At 39.7% G+C, this 18,457-nt stretch overlaps 1 protein-coding gene across 3 annotated transcripts in view; it reads right to left on the bottom strand.

Annotated features, from left to right (window-relative positions):
- The window catches only part of LOC132392757 (dynein regulatory complex protein 11-like), a 185,850-nt gene that overhangs the window by 78,608 nt on the left and 88,785 nt on the right, over positions 1-18,457 (bottom strand). For all 3 annotated transcript variants that reach the window (XM_059967073.1, XM_059967076.1, XM_059967074.1), the window contains exon 11: positions 11,577-11,669. In XM_059967073.1, coding sequence (XP_059823056.1) covers positions 11,577-11,669 — 93 coding nt within the window. The remainder of the gene's footprint in view (positions 1-11,576; positions 11,670-18,457) is intronic.

Below are 18,457 nucleotides of genomic sequence, written 5' to 3'. Positions count from 1 at the left end.
ATCTTTTATGATGGATCTGCTTTTCTCCAGCAACATTTCTGATGCACCATCAATAACTCTTGGAGATGGGAGGCGAACAACAGGCTTTTATTAGCTGCAAGAAACGACCACACAACATCCTGGAGACTGAGGGGGGAGCAGTGCCTCCAACCGCCTTTATACAGGGGTCTGTGGGAGAAGCCACAGGAGCAGTCAGCAGAGGGGCGTGTCCAGACAGGTATATGTAGTTCACCACAGTTTCATGTAGGTGTGTTCAATGATTGGGAGGGCTTTACCTGTGACGTACAGGGCTGAATTCCCTACTTTTTTTTTAGGATTTTCTGCTGAAAAGCATGAGAAATGAGGTCTGAGTGGTCTTGCAGCAAATAAAAAAATACACTTCCTCATCCTAACCAAGTGTTTCATAGATATTGTAGGAAACAACGGAATAACTTGCTGGGATCCTGGCAGAGAGCTTTGCATCTTTGTTAGCTACAGGTAAGTAGCCAACTTAATGCTTTTGTTGAAGAAGGGAAGCAAGGACAAGCTGCAGAACTAAATGTCACCTACATAAATGGTGGAAACATTATTGGAGGGGATTCTGAGAAACACATGGGACCTATCTGTATTTAGAATGGTATGGACTGATACCATTCCAACCAATATGACATTGTGCATGGGAAATAAAAGTCTCATCAACTAGATGAATTTTTTAAAGAGATAGCCAAAAGCATTGATGAGGGAAGGGCATAGTAGTAGAGACTGTCCATGTAGACTTTAGTGAGGCTTTTGACAAGTAGGCATAGTAGGCTGGTCAGAAGGTTAGGTCACATGGATTCTGGTTGAGCTAGCCAATCAGATGCATAATTTGCTCAGTGGAAGAAGTCTGAGTTTGCTAGTGCAGGGGTAGTCTCAGAATGAAGGCATGTAATAAAAGGTGTGGTACAGGGATTAATGCTATTGTTTGTCACATACTGTACATCAACAATATGGATGAAAAGGTACTGTAAGTGGCATTATTCGTAGGTGGAGTATTTTAGAGTTAGTGGTACAAGTACATAAATCCCTAGAAGTCCCAAGACAATTAGGCAGTTTAGTGAAGGTGGCATGAGGCATGTTTTCCTTCATCAGTCAAGGCACTGAGTAAAAAGATGGGATGTCACATTGCAGCTGAACAAGACTGAAGTGAGATTGCAGATTCACATTGGATAGGCTGGGCTGTTTTCCCTGAATGGCACTTTATAGAGGTTTATAAAATCGTGTGGGATATAGAATAGGTTACTTAGGCACAGATTCCACACCCCCTCCCCTCAAGTAAGAAGTCTAAAAGTAGAGGACATAGGTTTAAGGTAAAATACTTAAAGTGAGCCTGAAGGGCTGCCCTTTCAGACAGAGGGTTGTGGGTATGTGGAACAAGTTGCCAGAGGAAGCTGTAGAAGTAGGAACAATTACAACATTTAAAAGACATTTGAACAGGTACGTGGATAGGAAAGGTTTCGACTGAAGTGGGTCAAATGCAGTGTAACAAGACTAGATCAGGTAGACAAAGTGACCAATGCCCTGTTTCCATGCTGCCTAATTCTTTGACTTCATGAAAAGGAACCAATATACCTGTACAAACAGGTGCTCTCAGGTTAAGACAGGGTGCGGGACCCAGAATGCCAGCACAGCAAGTGAGGAGGCTACTTCATATATTGAAAATTTCACAGGCATGACCAGTGGGAAGAGCACACAGGGATAGATGAGGATGCATGAGATAGCTAATCGGCTTAACTAGATTTACTTTAATGCAAGGAGCCTTAAGTAATCTGGTTGAGTGAAGAGTGTGGATCCCCACAAGGAAGCATAATGTTATTGCAATCACAGAAGGGCAGGACTGGCATCTGAATATTCTTTAGTGCAGAAGCTTCAGGCATGACAGCAGGAAATACTAAAGGGGATGAGGTGTTGCACTGCTGATCAGAAAAATCATTTTAGCAGTACTCAGGGAGGATATCTTGGAGGGTCTGGCCTACAGTATAGAAACCGGAAATAAGAACGAGGCAATCGCTTTGATACTATTTGCTTTCCAATAAATAGTCAGTGGGAATTAGCAGGACCACAATTTAAGTAAATTGCAGTGGAGTGTAAAAGTACTAAGAGAGGTAGTAGTTGAGAATTTTAACTTTTCTGTTATTAACTGTGATTACCATAGCACAAGGGGCTTAATTATGCTAAATTCATAAATTTAATCCTTTTTTTAAAGCAGTATGCAGAGTCCAGCAAGGGATAGACTCATTCTTGTATTAGGAAAAAGCTGTCAGGGAAGGTGATATTGGTAGAAACAATGACAATATTTCAAAGATAGTGAGACAGGTACTTGGATAGGGAAGATAAAGAGGGACCTATGCCTGTTGTAAGCAAATGGCATTAATGTAGATTGGCAGCATGGTCAACATGGACAATTTGGTCTGAAAAGGTCCTGTTTCTGTCGTGAGTTGAACATTATAGAGTATGCAACAAGTCCTTCTGCTCAGCTTGTCTATGTCAATTTAGGTGTCCCTTTAAGCTGATCTTATTTGCCTTTTTTAGCCCATATCCCTATACCTTTCCCGTCCGTATGCAGCACTGTTGGAGTTCTTTAAATCATGTCCTTTTGCTGATATGCTGCTGAGTTTACTCCTTATTTCTTTGTGCTGAATTTACTTCTTGTTTCCTTTCTTTATATCCAGTTTCATGACAACTGAGCTAAATCATGGCATAACTATGCAAGTTGTATAAAGTTATCATAAAACTGGCTACAACTGACATAATGACATCGTGGGCTGCATGACTGATTCCAGACAGATAAAGCATTGTTACAGGCAGTTGTACTTGGCCAATTTCCTGATGGTTGCTAATCATGAACCATGAAGTAGTTGCTATTTTGATCTAATGTACACAAAAAAGCTTTTAAAAGCAATTTTTTCATAAAATACAGACACAAATGGGTCTGATTGCTGGGCAAAAGATTCCACGAGAAAGGAAATCCATTCATGGTTAACTAAATATATTAAGGAGGAATTAAATTGAATGAAAAGGCCTTTAATTTTTTTAAAGAGGAGCCATTTCCCTGAAGACTGGGTCAATTTCAGAAAAAGGACAGATGTCCAGTATTTACAGAATCTCTTGTCTTAATGTGAAGGAAGACCAAGATTTGTAAAAAAGAATTGCAAGAGTAAATATAATGAAGAACATAAAATTTAGATAGTAAAACTTCAAATACTTCATATAAATGACGAGATCAGTAAACGTAAACGTTCTTCACTCAGAAACTGAACCCGGGTTAATGATACTGAGGATTAAGGAAATGTTGGAGACACTAAATAAATATTTTACATTTGCTTTATAAAGGCTCAAAAATATACAAAGAATAACAAACAGTTAGGGAGCAAAAAGGGGAAAAGGAATTTAAAACAATTATCACTGAAGGAAAAAACTAAGCTGACATATCCCCATGAAGTGATGTCTGTACACAAGGACAGCTTTTACAATTGTTCATGCACTCCAAGATTCTGGAGGGATCTCAAGAATTTGAAAAACCATATATGTAATATGAGTATTGAAGAAAGCTGGTCATTTAGGCTCTCTATGGGAAAATACTGGAGTCCATTATTAAGGAAGTAGTAATAGGGCACAAAGAAAATTATAGTTCTGTACAACAGAGTGAATATGTTTTTTTAAAATGAAAATAATGTTTGACAATTTTATTGGAGTTCTTTAAAGACAGAGCCAGCAGTCCTGATAAAGGGAAGGCAAAATGTGTTATATACTTAGACTTGTTATTCAATATGATGTTACATACTAGTTTATAAGATCAGATTTCATATTATTAGTTATAATATTTAGCATGGATGAAGAATTAGTTAACTGCAGATTAAAAAAATCATATCTTTGGGTTGAAAGCTATACAAATGGAATCCAAATATGAGGTGTTGGTCTTCCAGTTAGACTTTGGCAGTGCAGAAGTCCAAGGCCAGAGAGATCGGTGTAGGATTAGGAAGGGGAGTGGAAATAACATGCAACCAATACCTCGATTGGTATTGCGCCATCTGATATGAACACTGAATTTTCCAACAGTAGGTAACCTACACCTCCTGAAGTCCTTTCCCACTTCCATTGGTCTCTCTCCCTTTGTTCACTTTTTCCATTTTCCCTAGCCCTACCCTCAGCTAATTCCACGCCCTTTATCTGGTTCCACTTATCACCTCCCAGCCTTTGGTTTCTCCCTCCCCTCTTCCAATGTGTCTCCATCTGCACAATATTTTATTTTACCTACCTGTGTCTATCTATCATTCACCAGTCTGTCTCAAAGTTATCCCTTGCCCCAGTCCGTAATCTTCTACTCATCTGATTCCAACCATCACCTCACAGTCCCTGTGGTACCCCTTCCTTTCACCTCTTTATTCTGGCCATCTTTCCTTTATATTCACAGTTCTGATGAAGGGACTTGACCTGAACTGTCAACTATCCCTTTGCTACCAATTGAGTTCTTCCAACAGTTTAATATCAGCCCCAAGAGCTGACATGAGTTTTCCCTTTTCCAGGTCAAACATACCACATCCTTCATTAACCAGAGTCCTTTAATCTTACCAACTTTGTCACAGGGACATACTGTTTCTGAACTATTGCTGTCTTGATTTTAAATTCTTATGAGATATTGTTTTCCACAACAGCTGCTCCTAATCTACCACTTTTAGCATAGTAAATCCACTTCCCTGTTTAGGTCCTAACTTGAGGATCAATTCTAATTTTCTCTATGTCTGCCTTGAAGTTTACTAAACCATGGTGACTTACGAGTCCAGTTGAACTATACAGTAAATCAGAACATATTTGCCATATGAACTGTGCAACCAGAAGGCAATTGAAGACACTTAAAGTGTAATGTAAGCATTACATTTGTTGCTTCAGCACTAAGTCATTTTTTAGCAATACCACTGAAGAATGGCCTGACAGTGAGTAGGAAGACCAGAGAGGAACTTAAAAAGGTGTAAACTTCAGAGGAGTATTTTCTTTCCCTTCCACAGGCCTAGGAGTGACTGGGAAGTGCAGAAACAATTTTAAGAGTAAGTTTCAAAGGAAAGCGTTTTCTTTTCAGAGACTCACCGACCAGACAGCATATAAAAGGAGACGTACTTTGATGGAGCTGCCAGTTTGAAGTGGTCATTGTGAGAATGGCTGCTACGAGTTTGAAGAGGCTGTGTTTGATGTAAAAATGCTTAGGCTTTGCCTCAAGAGGCTTCAGCAAGGAGATTGACCATAACTATGGGAAATATCCACCATCCCTTTGTAATTGTCTACAAGTAGAGACGCTGACTGATCATATTGAGCAAATGGGAGTTGCAGTTAGGTTCACCCAGGAATCACAGAGAGGAGCCTTAAAGCTTTAGAGAGATGGTCATACTAAAAGGTAGTACGGTAAACTCCAGTAAAGGCCGTGAATGAAGGATTTCCTTGTATCTTGTTTTGGATACTGTTGAAAGGAATAGCCTTTCAGACGAGAACAGCAGCAGCCAAGTCTGTGATAGTTTAACTGGCTCCGATGTTCAGTATGGAACAATGGAGTCAAGGAAGGCTGCTGTGGTAGGAGACTTTATAGTTAGGAACACAGGTGGAAAACTCCGTGTAAATTTCAGCAATTGCAGAATACTTTCAAAGGAGATGGAAAATAATCAGAGGCAGTTTGATTATTGGTACCAATGACACAGGTAGCAAAAGATATGAGGATCTACAGTGTGAATATAGGGAAATGGGTAGGTTAAAAAGCAGGATCTCAGGGGTTTAATTATGATACCATACACTAGTAAAGTCCTAGGTGGATAGGGCAGAGAAATGCACAACTAAGGATCTGGTACAGGAGGGAAGGGTCCAAGTTCTTGGACAAAAGTGATCTTATCTGTGGCTGACATGACCTGCACAAGCAGGACAGGTTTCACCTAAACTGGAATGGGTCGGTAGGGCAGGGGTACAATATCTTGGTAAGAAGATTTGCTGGAGCTCTAAAGGTTTTAAATTAGTTGGGCAGGGGATGGGACCCAAACCAGCATTTATTTTAATGCAAGAAGCCAGACAGGGAAGGTAGACAAACTCAAGACATGAATATACAGTATGCATGAGACTGTGAAATTATAACTGTTAGAGAAAAATGGTTGAGGGATCTGCAGGATTGGTAGCTCAAAGATCTGAAATGCAGATGTACAGACGTGATAAAGGTAAGAGAAAAGGGAGAGTTTCATCTTTGATTATAGAGAACATTACAACAGTACTTGAGATATTCCTGCGGGAATGTCTGACGAGGCTATGTGTATAGAAGTCAGGAGTAATGTAGAAATGATTACTTTGATGGTATCGTATTGTAGGCCTTCCCAATACTAAGCAGGAATTAGAAGAGTAAATGAGTAGGGAAATCACAGAGAACTGTAGGATCAATAGGGTTGTAATGGTAGCCAATTTTAATTTCCCTTTACTGGAGTGGGACAGCTATGGTGCTAAGGGATTACATGGGCAGAACTTTTTACAAGTGTCTGGGAAAATTTTCTCAAGCATTATTAAGATGGCCCAGCTAGAAAAGGGGCAATAGTCAACCTCTTGTTGGGAAAGGAGACTAGGCAAGTGGTTGCTATCAGAGGAGGTGCACTTTGGGACCAATTACTTTAATTCTATTAGTTTTAAAACATTCATGAAGAAGGTAGGATTGTTCAGAAATTAAAGTCCTAAATTTCTGCAAGGCCAATTTTGATGGCATTAAAGAGGAACTTGAAAAGTTTGATTGGGAGAAGCTATTAACAGGGAAAGGGATATTTGGCAGGTGAGAGTTTTTTTTAATGTGAAAACACTTTAAATGTGAAAGAATTTGAGGTCAATTAGAGTGAAGGGCAGGTCTGGCAGGGAATACGGGGTGACATGGCATTTTCAGCAGGAAAAAGGAGCTTTGTGTCATGTACGTAGAGGCAGTTGGGATCAAGCAAATCTCTTAAGTAGTATAAGGGTATCAGAAGAGTAAAAGAGGAATAAGTATCCTTGAAGATAGGGTAAAAGAGAATCCTAAGAGGTTTAATGTATATATTATGAAGATAGTGTTACAGAGAATCCTAAGAGGTTCCATAAGTATATTATGAGCAATATCAGGTTGAGTCCACATCTGACTTACGTTGTTTAAAGGCCAGTGGGTTATAATTCAGGACCAATATGTTTCTGTAAGGAAGATAGACAAGGATGGCATGACTCAGGAACTCTGGGTGAAAAGAAATATTGCAAATCTAATCAAAAAGGAAAAGGAAGCATGTGTAACATTTAGGAAGTTGTAAACACACAAGAGTCCTTGAGAAATATAAAGGAAGCAGGAAAGGAATTAAACAGGAGGCCTAAAACAGGCCACGAGATATCCTTGGTAAAGAGAATCTCAAAGCATTTTATACATATTAGGAGCAGGAGGGCAACAACAAAAAAAAGAATGGGTTCCTCAAGGTCAAACAATGGAATTTATGCATGGAGGAAGTGAGGGCTGCCCTAAATGAGTAAGGGAGGATATTGCTAGGTCCTTGACAGAGATCTTTGTATCCTCTTTAGCCACAGGCAAGGTCCCAGAAAATTGGGGAAGGCCCAATATTGTTCATTTGTTTAGAAAGAGGAACAGGATCCTTGAAATTATATGCTGGCGAGCCTTAAACCAATGGTAAGAAACTTAATGAAGAAGATTCTTAGAGACAAGCTTTACTCACGTTTAGAGAAGCACGGACTTACTAGGGATAGTCAGCATGGTTTTGAGTAGGAGAATCCTGTGTGACAAATCTCAGCATTTATTTTGAGGGCATAGCAAAGGTTATTGATGATGATAGAATCAGAATCAGGTTTATTATCACCAGCATGTGATGTGAAATTTGTTAACTTAGCAGCAGCAGTTCAATGCATTACATAATCTAGCAGAGAGAGAAAAAAATAATAAAATAAAACATAATAATAAATAAACAAGTAAATCAATCGAATAGATTTTTTTCAAATGTGCAAAAGCAGAAAAACTATATATTAAAAAAGTGAGCTAGCATCCAAAGCTTCAATGTCCATTTAGAAATCGGATGGCAGAGGGGAACAAGCTGTTCCTGAAGCCTTCAGGCTTCTGTATCTCCTACCTGATGGTAACAGTGAGAAAAGGGCAGGCCCTGGGTGCTGGAGGTCCTTAATAACAGACGCTGCCTTTCTGAGATGCTACTCCCTAAAGATAGCCTGGGTACTTTGTAGGCTAGTACCCAAGATGGAGCTGACTAGATTTACAACCTTCTGCAGCTTCTTTTGGTCTTGTGCAGTAGCCCCTCCATACCAGACAGTGATGCAGCCTGTCAGAATGCTCTCCATGGTATAACCATAGAAGTGTTTGAGTGTATTTGTTGACATGCCATATCTCTTCAAAGTCCTAATAAAGTATAGTTGCCGTCTTGCCTTCTTTATAACTACATCGATATGTGAGGACCAGGTTAGATCCTCAGAGATCTTGACACCCAGGAACTTGTAGCTGCTCACTTTCTCCACTTCTGATCCCTCTATGAGGATTGGTGTGTACTCCTTCGTCTTACCCTTCCTGAAATCCACAATCAGCTCTTTTGTCTTACTGATGCTGAGTGCCAGGTTGTTGGTGCGGCACCACTCTACTAGTGGCATATCTCATTCCTGTATGCCCTCTCATCACCACCTGAGATTCCACCAATGGTTGTATCATCAGAAAATTTATGAATGGTATTTCAGCTATGCCTAGTCACACAGTCATGTGTATATAGAGAGTAGAGCAGTGGGCTAAGCACACACCCCTGAGGTGCACCAGTATTGATTGTCAGCGAGGAGGATATGTTATCACCAATCCACACAGACTGTGGTCTTCTGGTTCGGAAGTCAAGGATCCAGTTGCAGTGGGAGGTACAGAGGCCCAGGCTCTGCAACTTGTTAATCAGGATTGTGGAAATGATGGTATTAAATGGTGAGCTATAGTCAATGAACAGCATCCTGACATAGGTGTTTGCGTTGTCTAGGTGATCTAAAGCCGTATGGAGAGCCATTGAGTTTGTGTCTGCCGATAGGACAGTGGATGTTATCTTCATAGGTTTTAGCAAAGCACTGGGAAATCTCCTTCTTGATAGACTGGTCTGAAAGATTAAGTCACATAAGATCCAGAGTGTGTCTGCAAGCTGGATACAAAATTGGGTTAGTCAGGAAGATAACAGTGGGAGGCATTTCACTAACAGGAGGTCTGTAATGTACAGTGTTCTGTAATGATCACTGCTGGGGTTTCTGTTATTTGTAATATACCATGAATGAATAAAAGATTACAGGAAAATTGGTGGTGTTGTGGATAGCAAGGAAATGTCAAAGGATGCAGCAGGATATGGTTCAGTTTCAAAAGTGGGCAGAGATATAGAAGATGGAGTTACATCTAGAAACATGTGAGGTGTTGCATTTTGGATGGTCAAATGCAAGATTCAGATTCCAATATTCAGATTCAAGTTTATTTATCACATGTACACTGAAACATACAGTGAAGTGTGTTATTTGCATGAACAACCAAAACACTCATGGATGCGCTGGGGTCAGCTCACAAATGTTGCAACATATTCTGACACCAACATAAGCATGCCGACAATGTTAAGCAGAACAACCCAAGGAGTAACAACAAGAACAATGGAACACAAAACATACATAAAAGACTGGAAGAATTCAGCACGACAGGCGGATTTTTTTCCGGTCCTGAGTAAGGATCTCAGCTTGAAACTCTCTTCCGTAGATGCTGCCTGACCTGCTGAGTTCCTCCAGCATTTTGTCTGTGTTGCTTGGATTTCCAGCATGTCCAGATTTTCTCATTTTTGAACAACAGAACATAACAAGACAACAACAGCAAAATAAGCCACTGTGTTCCACCTTACTACCCACCCACCCACTCACACCCACCAACAGGCTTCCCCAAGGACAGATGCCTCCAGACCAAAGCTAAGGAGAGAAGGAGGAAATGAGACATGTCAGGCTGGGGGTGAATTTGTGCACTGGGTCGTGGAATACTGCAAATTTACAGAGGACAGCGTATAGGAAATGGCAGGATCATTGGAGCACTGACGAACAGAAGAATGTTCAGGTGCATGTCCATAGCTCCCAGAAAATGGAAACAAAAGTGGATAGGTAATATAAAAAAGTCATTGGCCTATGAATTGAATATAAAACATGGTAAGTCACATCATAGCTATATAAAACTTCTGTTTGGACACATTGAGACAGTCTCCCAGTCTGCGTCAACAGAGTGTAGGTGTTCAGAGAAACGGTTTTCCAGTCTGTGCCGGACAGAGTGTAGGTGTTCGGACTGGGAGGCCGTTTCGCTGAACATCTATGCTCTGTCTGCCAGAGAAAGCAGGATCTCCCAGTGGCCACACATTTTAATTCCACGTCCCATCCCCATTCTGGTATGTCTATCCATGGCCTCCTCTACTGTCAAGATGAAGCCACACTCAGGTTGGAGGAACAACACCTTATATTCTGTCTGGGTAGCCTCCAACCTGATGGCATGAATGTTGATTTCTCTAACTTCTGTTAATGCCCCTCCTCCCCTTCATAACCCATCCCTTATTTATTCATTCATTCATCCCCCCCTCTTTTTCTCTCCCCCTCTCACAATTACTCCTTGCCTGTTATCCATCTCCTTCTGGTGCTCCCCTTCCCCTTTCTTTCTCCCAAGGCCTCCGGTCTCATGATCCTTTCCCTTCTCCAGCTGTGTATCCCTTTTGCCAATCACCTTTCCAGCTCTTAGCTTCATCCCTCCCCCTCCTGTCTTATTCTTTCATTTCAGATTCCCCCCCCCCCCCGTCAAATCTCTTACTATCTCTTCTTTCATTTAGTCCTGACGAAGGGTCTCGGTTCAAAACGTCAACTGTACTTCTTCCTATAGATGCTGCCTGGCCTGTTGCATTCCACCAGCATTTTGTATGTGTTGCTTGGTTGAAGTATATTAACTTATAGAAGTTAGACAAAGGCTGCATAGTCTTTTTTCCCACATTGGAAATGTTGGATACCAGAGGACATAGATTTAAGTTGAGCGGGGAAAAGTTTAAAAGATAATTACTGTTTTTGGATTGGAAGGAGCTGCCAGGGAGATGGTAGAAGCAGATACCACACAAATGTTTAAGAGGCATTTAAGCAGACACATGATCGGAGAGGGAGTAGAGGGATATGGACCATGTGCAGTCGGATTGCATCAATTAATTTACATCATGGCCTTGGCACAGAATTGAGCACCATAGTCCCTGTTCCTGTGCATATTGTTCTACGTTCCACAAAATTGTAAGCGCAATGCTCTAACAGCTTGGGGCGTCAGAATTCAATTCCGGCAGCATCTGTATGTTCTCCCTGTGGACACCTGGGTTTTCTGCAGGTGGTCCATTTTCCTCCCACAGTCCAAAGATGTTCCAGTTAGTAGGTTAATTGGTCATTGCAATTTGTCCTGCGATATGGCTAGATTGGTGCGGCCCATTGGGCCAGAAGGGCCTGTTTGCACAGTGCCTCTAAATAAAATAAATAACAAGTAAAACAAACGCATCTCATACACTTACCTTCTTCCCATCTTTCTTTCCTTTCTTTGTACTTTTAGCCCTGTCCACTGCCATTTTTAAGTTTTTCAGCTCCTGTCTCATTAGTTCATCAACCTGCAACATGTGAAAATAATAATGACTCTGCATTATTAACAGTTACCTTTCTGTATTATCAGTTCTGATTAATTCATAATTAATTTGTACGCTGTGTAATGTTGTCATGTTACTGATTCAATAGCATCCACTACCTTGGACAAAACTGAAATTCTCATGACCAACATGGTTTTTTACCTGCCAGAAAACAAGCAGTTAACATGAATCAATGCCATCTAGATTTCAATCTCACATAGGTGCAGATTGAAATCCAACCAGCATAACTTTGCTAATTTCTTATAACAGATCTATGAAACCAAATGCATCAATTAAAAGTGCATGCATTGTACAAAGTTCAAAGTGTATTTATTTTCTAAGTATGTATACTTTATACAACCTTGGAATTCACATCCTTACAAACAGCAACAAAACAAAGAAACCCAATACAGGTGGCTCAGAAACTCAGCTCCGAAAGAGAAGTTACAGGCTATTGATTGCAGTGATCATTTTCAAAAAATAGTGTGCTTAATAACGTAAATAATGATTGTGTTTGCTGCCAGCAAGTCGTCACTGTGCTTCACCAGCACCATCTTAAACAGCAGCGCTATCAATATTTAAGTTATCAGTAAACTTAGATCTGTGGTTTTCTAAACTGTCATTCATCTGTAAAGATGTTTCAGTAGTTTAAGACCTAGTTAGTTAGATACTTGCTAGTCACATCTTGTTTATTTGAGGTAACCATGCCTCATGTCTCCTGATGGTAATTAAAATTTAAAATCAATGCAGAAATTGGCACATAGGATCAGAAGTGAGGTAGTTTATAGCTTATTTTGTGGAAATTTCACCAGCATTGCTACTTTGTAAAAAAATATATATACTTTGTCATGACATTACAATAGTCAAGTAAGGATTTAAATCAATGACTATGGAGTCATAAAGGACTGCAGATGCTGACATCTGAAGCAACATCTGAGTTGCTAGAGGAACTCAGTTAATCAGGCAGCATCTATGGAGGGAAGTAGACAGTGACCCTTTGGTTGAGACTCTTGGCTAGACTTCTAGATCAGTCCAGATGAAGGGTCTCAACCTGAAATATTAACAGTCCATTTCCCTGCATTGATGCTTCCTGGTCCGTCCACAGAGTTCCTCCAGCATCTCCTGTGTTGCATGAATACAGACAAGGCGGCATGGCCTGCCACTGCGTTTATTTGCATTCATATTTGATCACTGAATTCTACAGAAAGCAGGAAACAGTAGAAAATTAAACTGTTGAGACCCTATCTTAGCTTGTTATATGTTATTAGATATTCAAAATAGTTGATAAAGAAAACTAGACGTCATATAAAAAATCTCAAATTACTATCATCTATGATAGAGTGAAGCTAATTATGAAATGAACTTTAAAAGGGTTTTGCCCTTTAAATAAAATTACCGTTAAGTTCATTCTCAAAACACAGAAAATTAATGTTGACAGAATAAGTAGCAAAACAAAATTAAAACATGAACAGCTATAAATGTTTAGGTACAGTACAATAATTAATTTGGAATTTTTTAAGCCACATCTTTCTATGTGCAATTATTTCTAAAACCAAGCGCAGGTCATCTTCCCTGCCCCGGCACTATCCATTACTAAATTATATCTGGACTGTCGTGTAGAGAATACTATTATAAATTCTGATTTACTTTAGAAGTAATTTAAACAATTAAACAAACATGCTTCCAGAGTGGTGAGGCCATCCATTGATTGGGGTTGACCACAGATATTGTGTCCTGTCTATGTGATATGCAAGCTAGTACCCAAGCCAGGGCAGTATAATATGGAGAGCAAGCTGTCCCAGAATGGTATGGCAGGATGAATTCTAATACACATGTATTAGAATTAAGAAGAACTGGCACAAATACGCACAAAACGCTACAGGAACTCAGCAGACCAGACAGCATCTATGGAAGAGAGTCCTGATGAACTCGAAACAACAACTGTTTACTCTTTTCCATAGATGTTGCCTGGCCTGCTCAGTTCCTCCAACATTTTGTGTGTGTTGCTTGGATTTTCAGCATCTGGTGATTTTCTCATGTTTGAACTGACAGAAATAAATTTGTTGCATGGGATGCAAAATGTACCAGATAATTTTGCCAAGAAAATTACGTAACATGCTTTAGGGTTTCACTGCTATGTAACATGCTGTAAGGTTTCACTGATCATGTAATGGTTTCTATGTAGCAGCAATGTTTGGGTTATGACTAGAGATAACGGGGTTAGGAATGCTGTTGTTCTTTCTTGTGTGCTGGAAGAGAGATTTTTGTGGTCTTTCAGCCGGGGAGAGGTAAGGAGGGAGTTGTTAGACCACTGGACAGGGTGGACATGTGGACTTGGAGTGAGGGTCCAAAGGGCAGCAATGATCAGAGGTCGATGGTGGACTTATCAGTGACTTTACTTATCAGTGAGCTCCAACATTGCGCAACAGAGTGTTTAATAAGATTCGGCCCTTTTTTCTTTTTTTTGTTTCTTTACTAAACCATATAGTCAAAGAAAGAATTATAAAGCTTAATTGTTTAATTACATATTGTGTACTGTTTATTATTTTGGGGTGAAAAGACTAAGGAGCTGGTGGTGGATCTGAGGAGGGCTAAGGCACCGGTGACCCCTGTTTCCATCCAAGGGGTCAGTGTGGACATGGTGGAGGATTACAAATACAATTATGAATGGACAATAAACTGGACTGGTCAAAGAACACTGAGGCTGTCTCAAGAAGGGTCAGAGCCGTCTCTATTTCCTGAGGAGACTGAGGTCTTTTAACATCTGCCGGACATTGCTGAGGATGTTCTACGAGTCTGTGGTGGCCAGTGCTATCATGTTTGCTGTTGTGTGCTGGGGCAGCAGGCTGAGGGTAGCTGACACCAACAGAATCAACAAACTCATTCGTAAGGCCAGTGATGTTGTGGGGGTGGAACTGGACTCTCTGACGGTGGTGTCTGAAAAGAGGATGCTGTCCAAGTTGCATGCCATCTTGGACAACGACTCCCATCCACTCCATAATGTACTGGTTAGGCACAGGAGTACATTAAGCTAGAGACTCATTCCACTGAGATGTAACACTGAGCGTCATAGGAAGTCATTCCTACCTGTGGCCATCAAACTTTACAACTCCTCCCTCGGAGTGTCAGACACCCTGAGCCAATAGGCGGGTCCTGGACTTATTTTTTCCATTTGGCATGATTAACTTATTATTACTTAACTATCTATGGTTTTATATTGCTATATTTCTTCACTATTCTTGGTGGTGCGGCTGTAACAAAACCCAATTTCCCTCGGGATCAATAAAGTATGTTTGTCTGTCTGTCTGTACTGATTTGTAAGAGGGGACACATCGTGCAGCATCCATCCAAACAAGATTTCTTAAGTTTGGCTGGGCTAGGGGCTATCACCCCCTATATTAAGCCGCTAGCCGAAGCGAGTATCACAATGATATCAAATGATACACATGGAAAAAATGAAGCACAATTTCTGAAAATTGATAGCTGGAGGGAGATTCAGAAATCCCTTTAGCAGCTGAGGATAACTTCTTTTACTGACACACTGTTTTTTTAGGAGCTAGTGAGAAAGTTTGATCAGATGCTTTACATATAGCAGAACACACGCTGGTGTTTATGATAGATTTCTGACCTTATAGAAGTCTGTGAACTTTGGAAATATTTAATTGTAAGGCAGGGTATGACAAATTACAAGGAAAGATACTTGTTATAAATACATACCAATTTTGATTGAGTGTATATAAATAGGCTGACTGAAAATATCTAATATTCTTTGTAAGAATTTTCAAAAATTATACAAGCATACATAGATAAACCCAACTTTCTCTAAGGTACAGTTATAGTGATCCAAAAACTCAACCTGACCTCATCTAATTGACTTTCCTTCAAGTTTGGCTGACATGGTTAATATAGCAGATTAAGTATGGTGGGAATCATGCTGAACACTCCCATTGACTCAAGTATACGGGGAAAACTTTAGTGTTTTCTCTGCTAATTGAGCAGACATCAACTATCTCAGCAAAGACTGGATGTCAACCAAGTTCTTCACTGCTTTCTATGGCTCAGTGCCACACTAGATGAAATCACACTGTCAGCATCAGAAGATCCCATAAGGAACCTAGTTCCATGTTTCCTATGTGCTTTTGCTGTACATCCATCCTAATCTTTTTCTTTCCCTTTGTCATCTTTTACTGTTTCCTAATACAGTTCTGTTCCATTCTTTCTATCCAGCACAGCCACCGTCAGATTTTCTGAAACAGAATTATTGCATCAGTAAGCTATCAAATCAGGTACTACAAATGGTAAGGCTATTTAACAAAATGGAATTCCATTAATTACTTAGATTCTCTATTTTTAATTTAATCATGTAGATGGGCAGAATCTTAAATATCACTTACACATCCAATGTCACACAGTCACTCTTCGTGTTTTGTTAAAACCATTATATTTCGCATTACAATACTTTTAATACAAAATATGATTATCACATTATTAATTATATAACTAATTGACAACCCTGAATATAATACAAGAAGAATCAAATCAATAGATTTGTTTTTAAGCAAAATGTAAATTTGATTCTAGATATATTTTTCATTACAATATTTAAGACGATTAATTTAAGAAATCAAGTTAGAGACAAAAAGAAATAAAAAACAGAAGTATAGTTTAGCCCATCTAGTCCATGTTGAACCATTTAAACTGCCTACTCCCATTGACCTGCACTGGGACCATATCCCTACACCTAGTCAAACTTCTCTTAAATGTTCAAATCAAGCCTGCAAGCACAACCTGTGCTGGAAGCTCATTCCACACTCTCATGACCCTCTAAGTGAAGAAGTTTCCCCTCATGTTCCTCTTTAACTTCTCATCTTTCATCTTTAACTTATGACCTCTAGTTGTAGTCCCACACAACCCCAGTGGGAAAAAGCCTACTTACATTTACCACATATATACCCATCATAATTTTGTATACCTCAATTAAATCTTCTGCCAATCTTCTACATTCTAAAGAATACAGTCCTAACCTATTCAATCTTTCTTTATAACTCAAGTCCTCCAGACCTGGAAACATCCTTATAAACTTTCTCTGTACTCTTTCAAGCTTGCTTACATCTTTCCTGTAGGTACTGTACGTGGCCAAAATTGCACACGATACTCCAAATTAGGCCTCATCAATATCTTATACAACTTGAACATAATCTCCCATCTCCCGTCTTCAATACATTGATCTATGAAGGCCAATGTGCCAAAAGCTTTGTTTTTAAATGACCCCTTCTACCTGTGACTCCACTTTCAACGAATAATGGACCTAGTTGTCACAGACTTTTCTGCATTGATTTAATATGGCATAGAAACTGAGAGAACTTTCAATTCATCTATATTAATCATGTATTGCATTGTACTGCTGCTGCTAAGTTAACAAATTTTTTGACACATTCCAGTCATATTAAACCTAATTCTGATTCTTAAGTTAAATTCTAATCCTTTTCTGTGTTTGCGCGCGGCCTAGAGTAAGCTTAAGGTCACTAGTTCGAGCCTCAGCTGAGGCAGCATGTTTGTGTTCTTGAGCAAGGCACTTAACAACACATTGCTCTGCAACGACACCGGTGCCAAGCTGCATGGATCCTAGTGCCCTTCCCTTGGACAACATCGGTGGTGTGAAAGGGGAAGGCTTGCAGCTTGGGCAACTGCTGGTCTCCCATACAACCCTGCCCAGGCCTGCGCCCTGGAAAAAACCTTCCAAGGCGCAAATCCATGGTCTCAAGAGACTAAGACTAACGGATGCCTAGAAAAATAAATCCTTTTCTAAACATTTTGGTTTATTATTTATTCTGGAAGCTTCTGGAGTAACCTCTCATTCACTCTTTTTCCTTTTTATTTTATCCATACTATTTGAAGCTGCTGAACCTAGCCCTTTGCCATTTTATTTAAAGCCCTATCCACAGCCTTTGTAATGTTCAGATGGAGCCTGCCCCATTGGAACACCTCCCTCCTTCTCCAGTACTTATGCCAATATACCACTAATTCAAACCCACTTCTCCCATGGTAGTCTTTGAGCCACGCATTTAACTCTCTGATCTTATAGCCCGGTGCCAAGTTGCACATGGCTTAAGTAACAAACCGGAAATCATTACCTCTTTTGATCTGCACTTTACTTTAGTCTGTAGCTGCTCATATTCCCTCAGCAGAATCTTTCCTTGCACTTCCTATGTTATGGGTGCATTGCATTGTATTAAAGGAAATCTTTGTCTAAGAGAATTGTCGGGCTTGCAGAGATCTTTTAACAAGTTTCAAGCAAACTGAAATAGTCAGCTGGTTAACAAGCATGACCAATTAAAGATCACAAAGCAAAATATTCAAAACAAGTTGATTCACAATGAAAATTGAGAGCAAACTTAAGGGTTAAAAGAGAAAGAGTATACTTGCAAGATTGAAAAGAGACAAAACTCAGATTAATCAAACCAAAAAATTGGCAAACACAGATTGTGTAAAATATGAACCAAGAGGGGTAATGTTCAAAATGAAAATATTTCAGCCAAAACTGAATATTTGAGTTCTGACATCTCTGCAAAGTATAATAAAATGATCGAATCATTTTAGGGATTTGATGTGTTTATAAATATACTGGTGATGACAGGAAAACAAAGCCTTTTGAAATTCAGAGCTATGGCTCCTAAGAATAGGCAGCTAAAATGGGAAAAAATATGAGGAATGTAATCATGTTTAAAACATTTCATTATGTTATGAATATAAATTCGGATTAATATTGGGAG

This window comes from Hypanus sabinus, chromosome 4, assembly GCF_030144855.1.
Source record: "Hypanus sabinus isolate sHypSab1 chromosome 4, sHypSab1.hap1, whole genome shotgun sequence".
Classification (NCBI taxonomy): Eukaryota; Metazoa; Chordata; class Chondrichthyes; order Myliobatiformes; family Dasyatidae; genus Hypanus; species Hypanus sabinus.
This window is presented reverse-complemented; position numbering and strand designations above follow the sequence as displayed.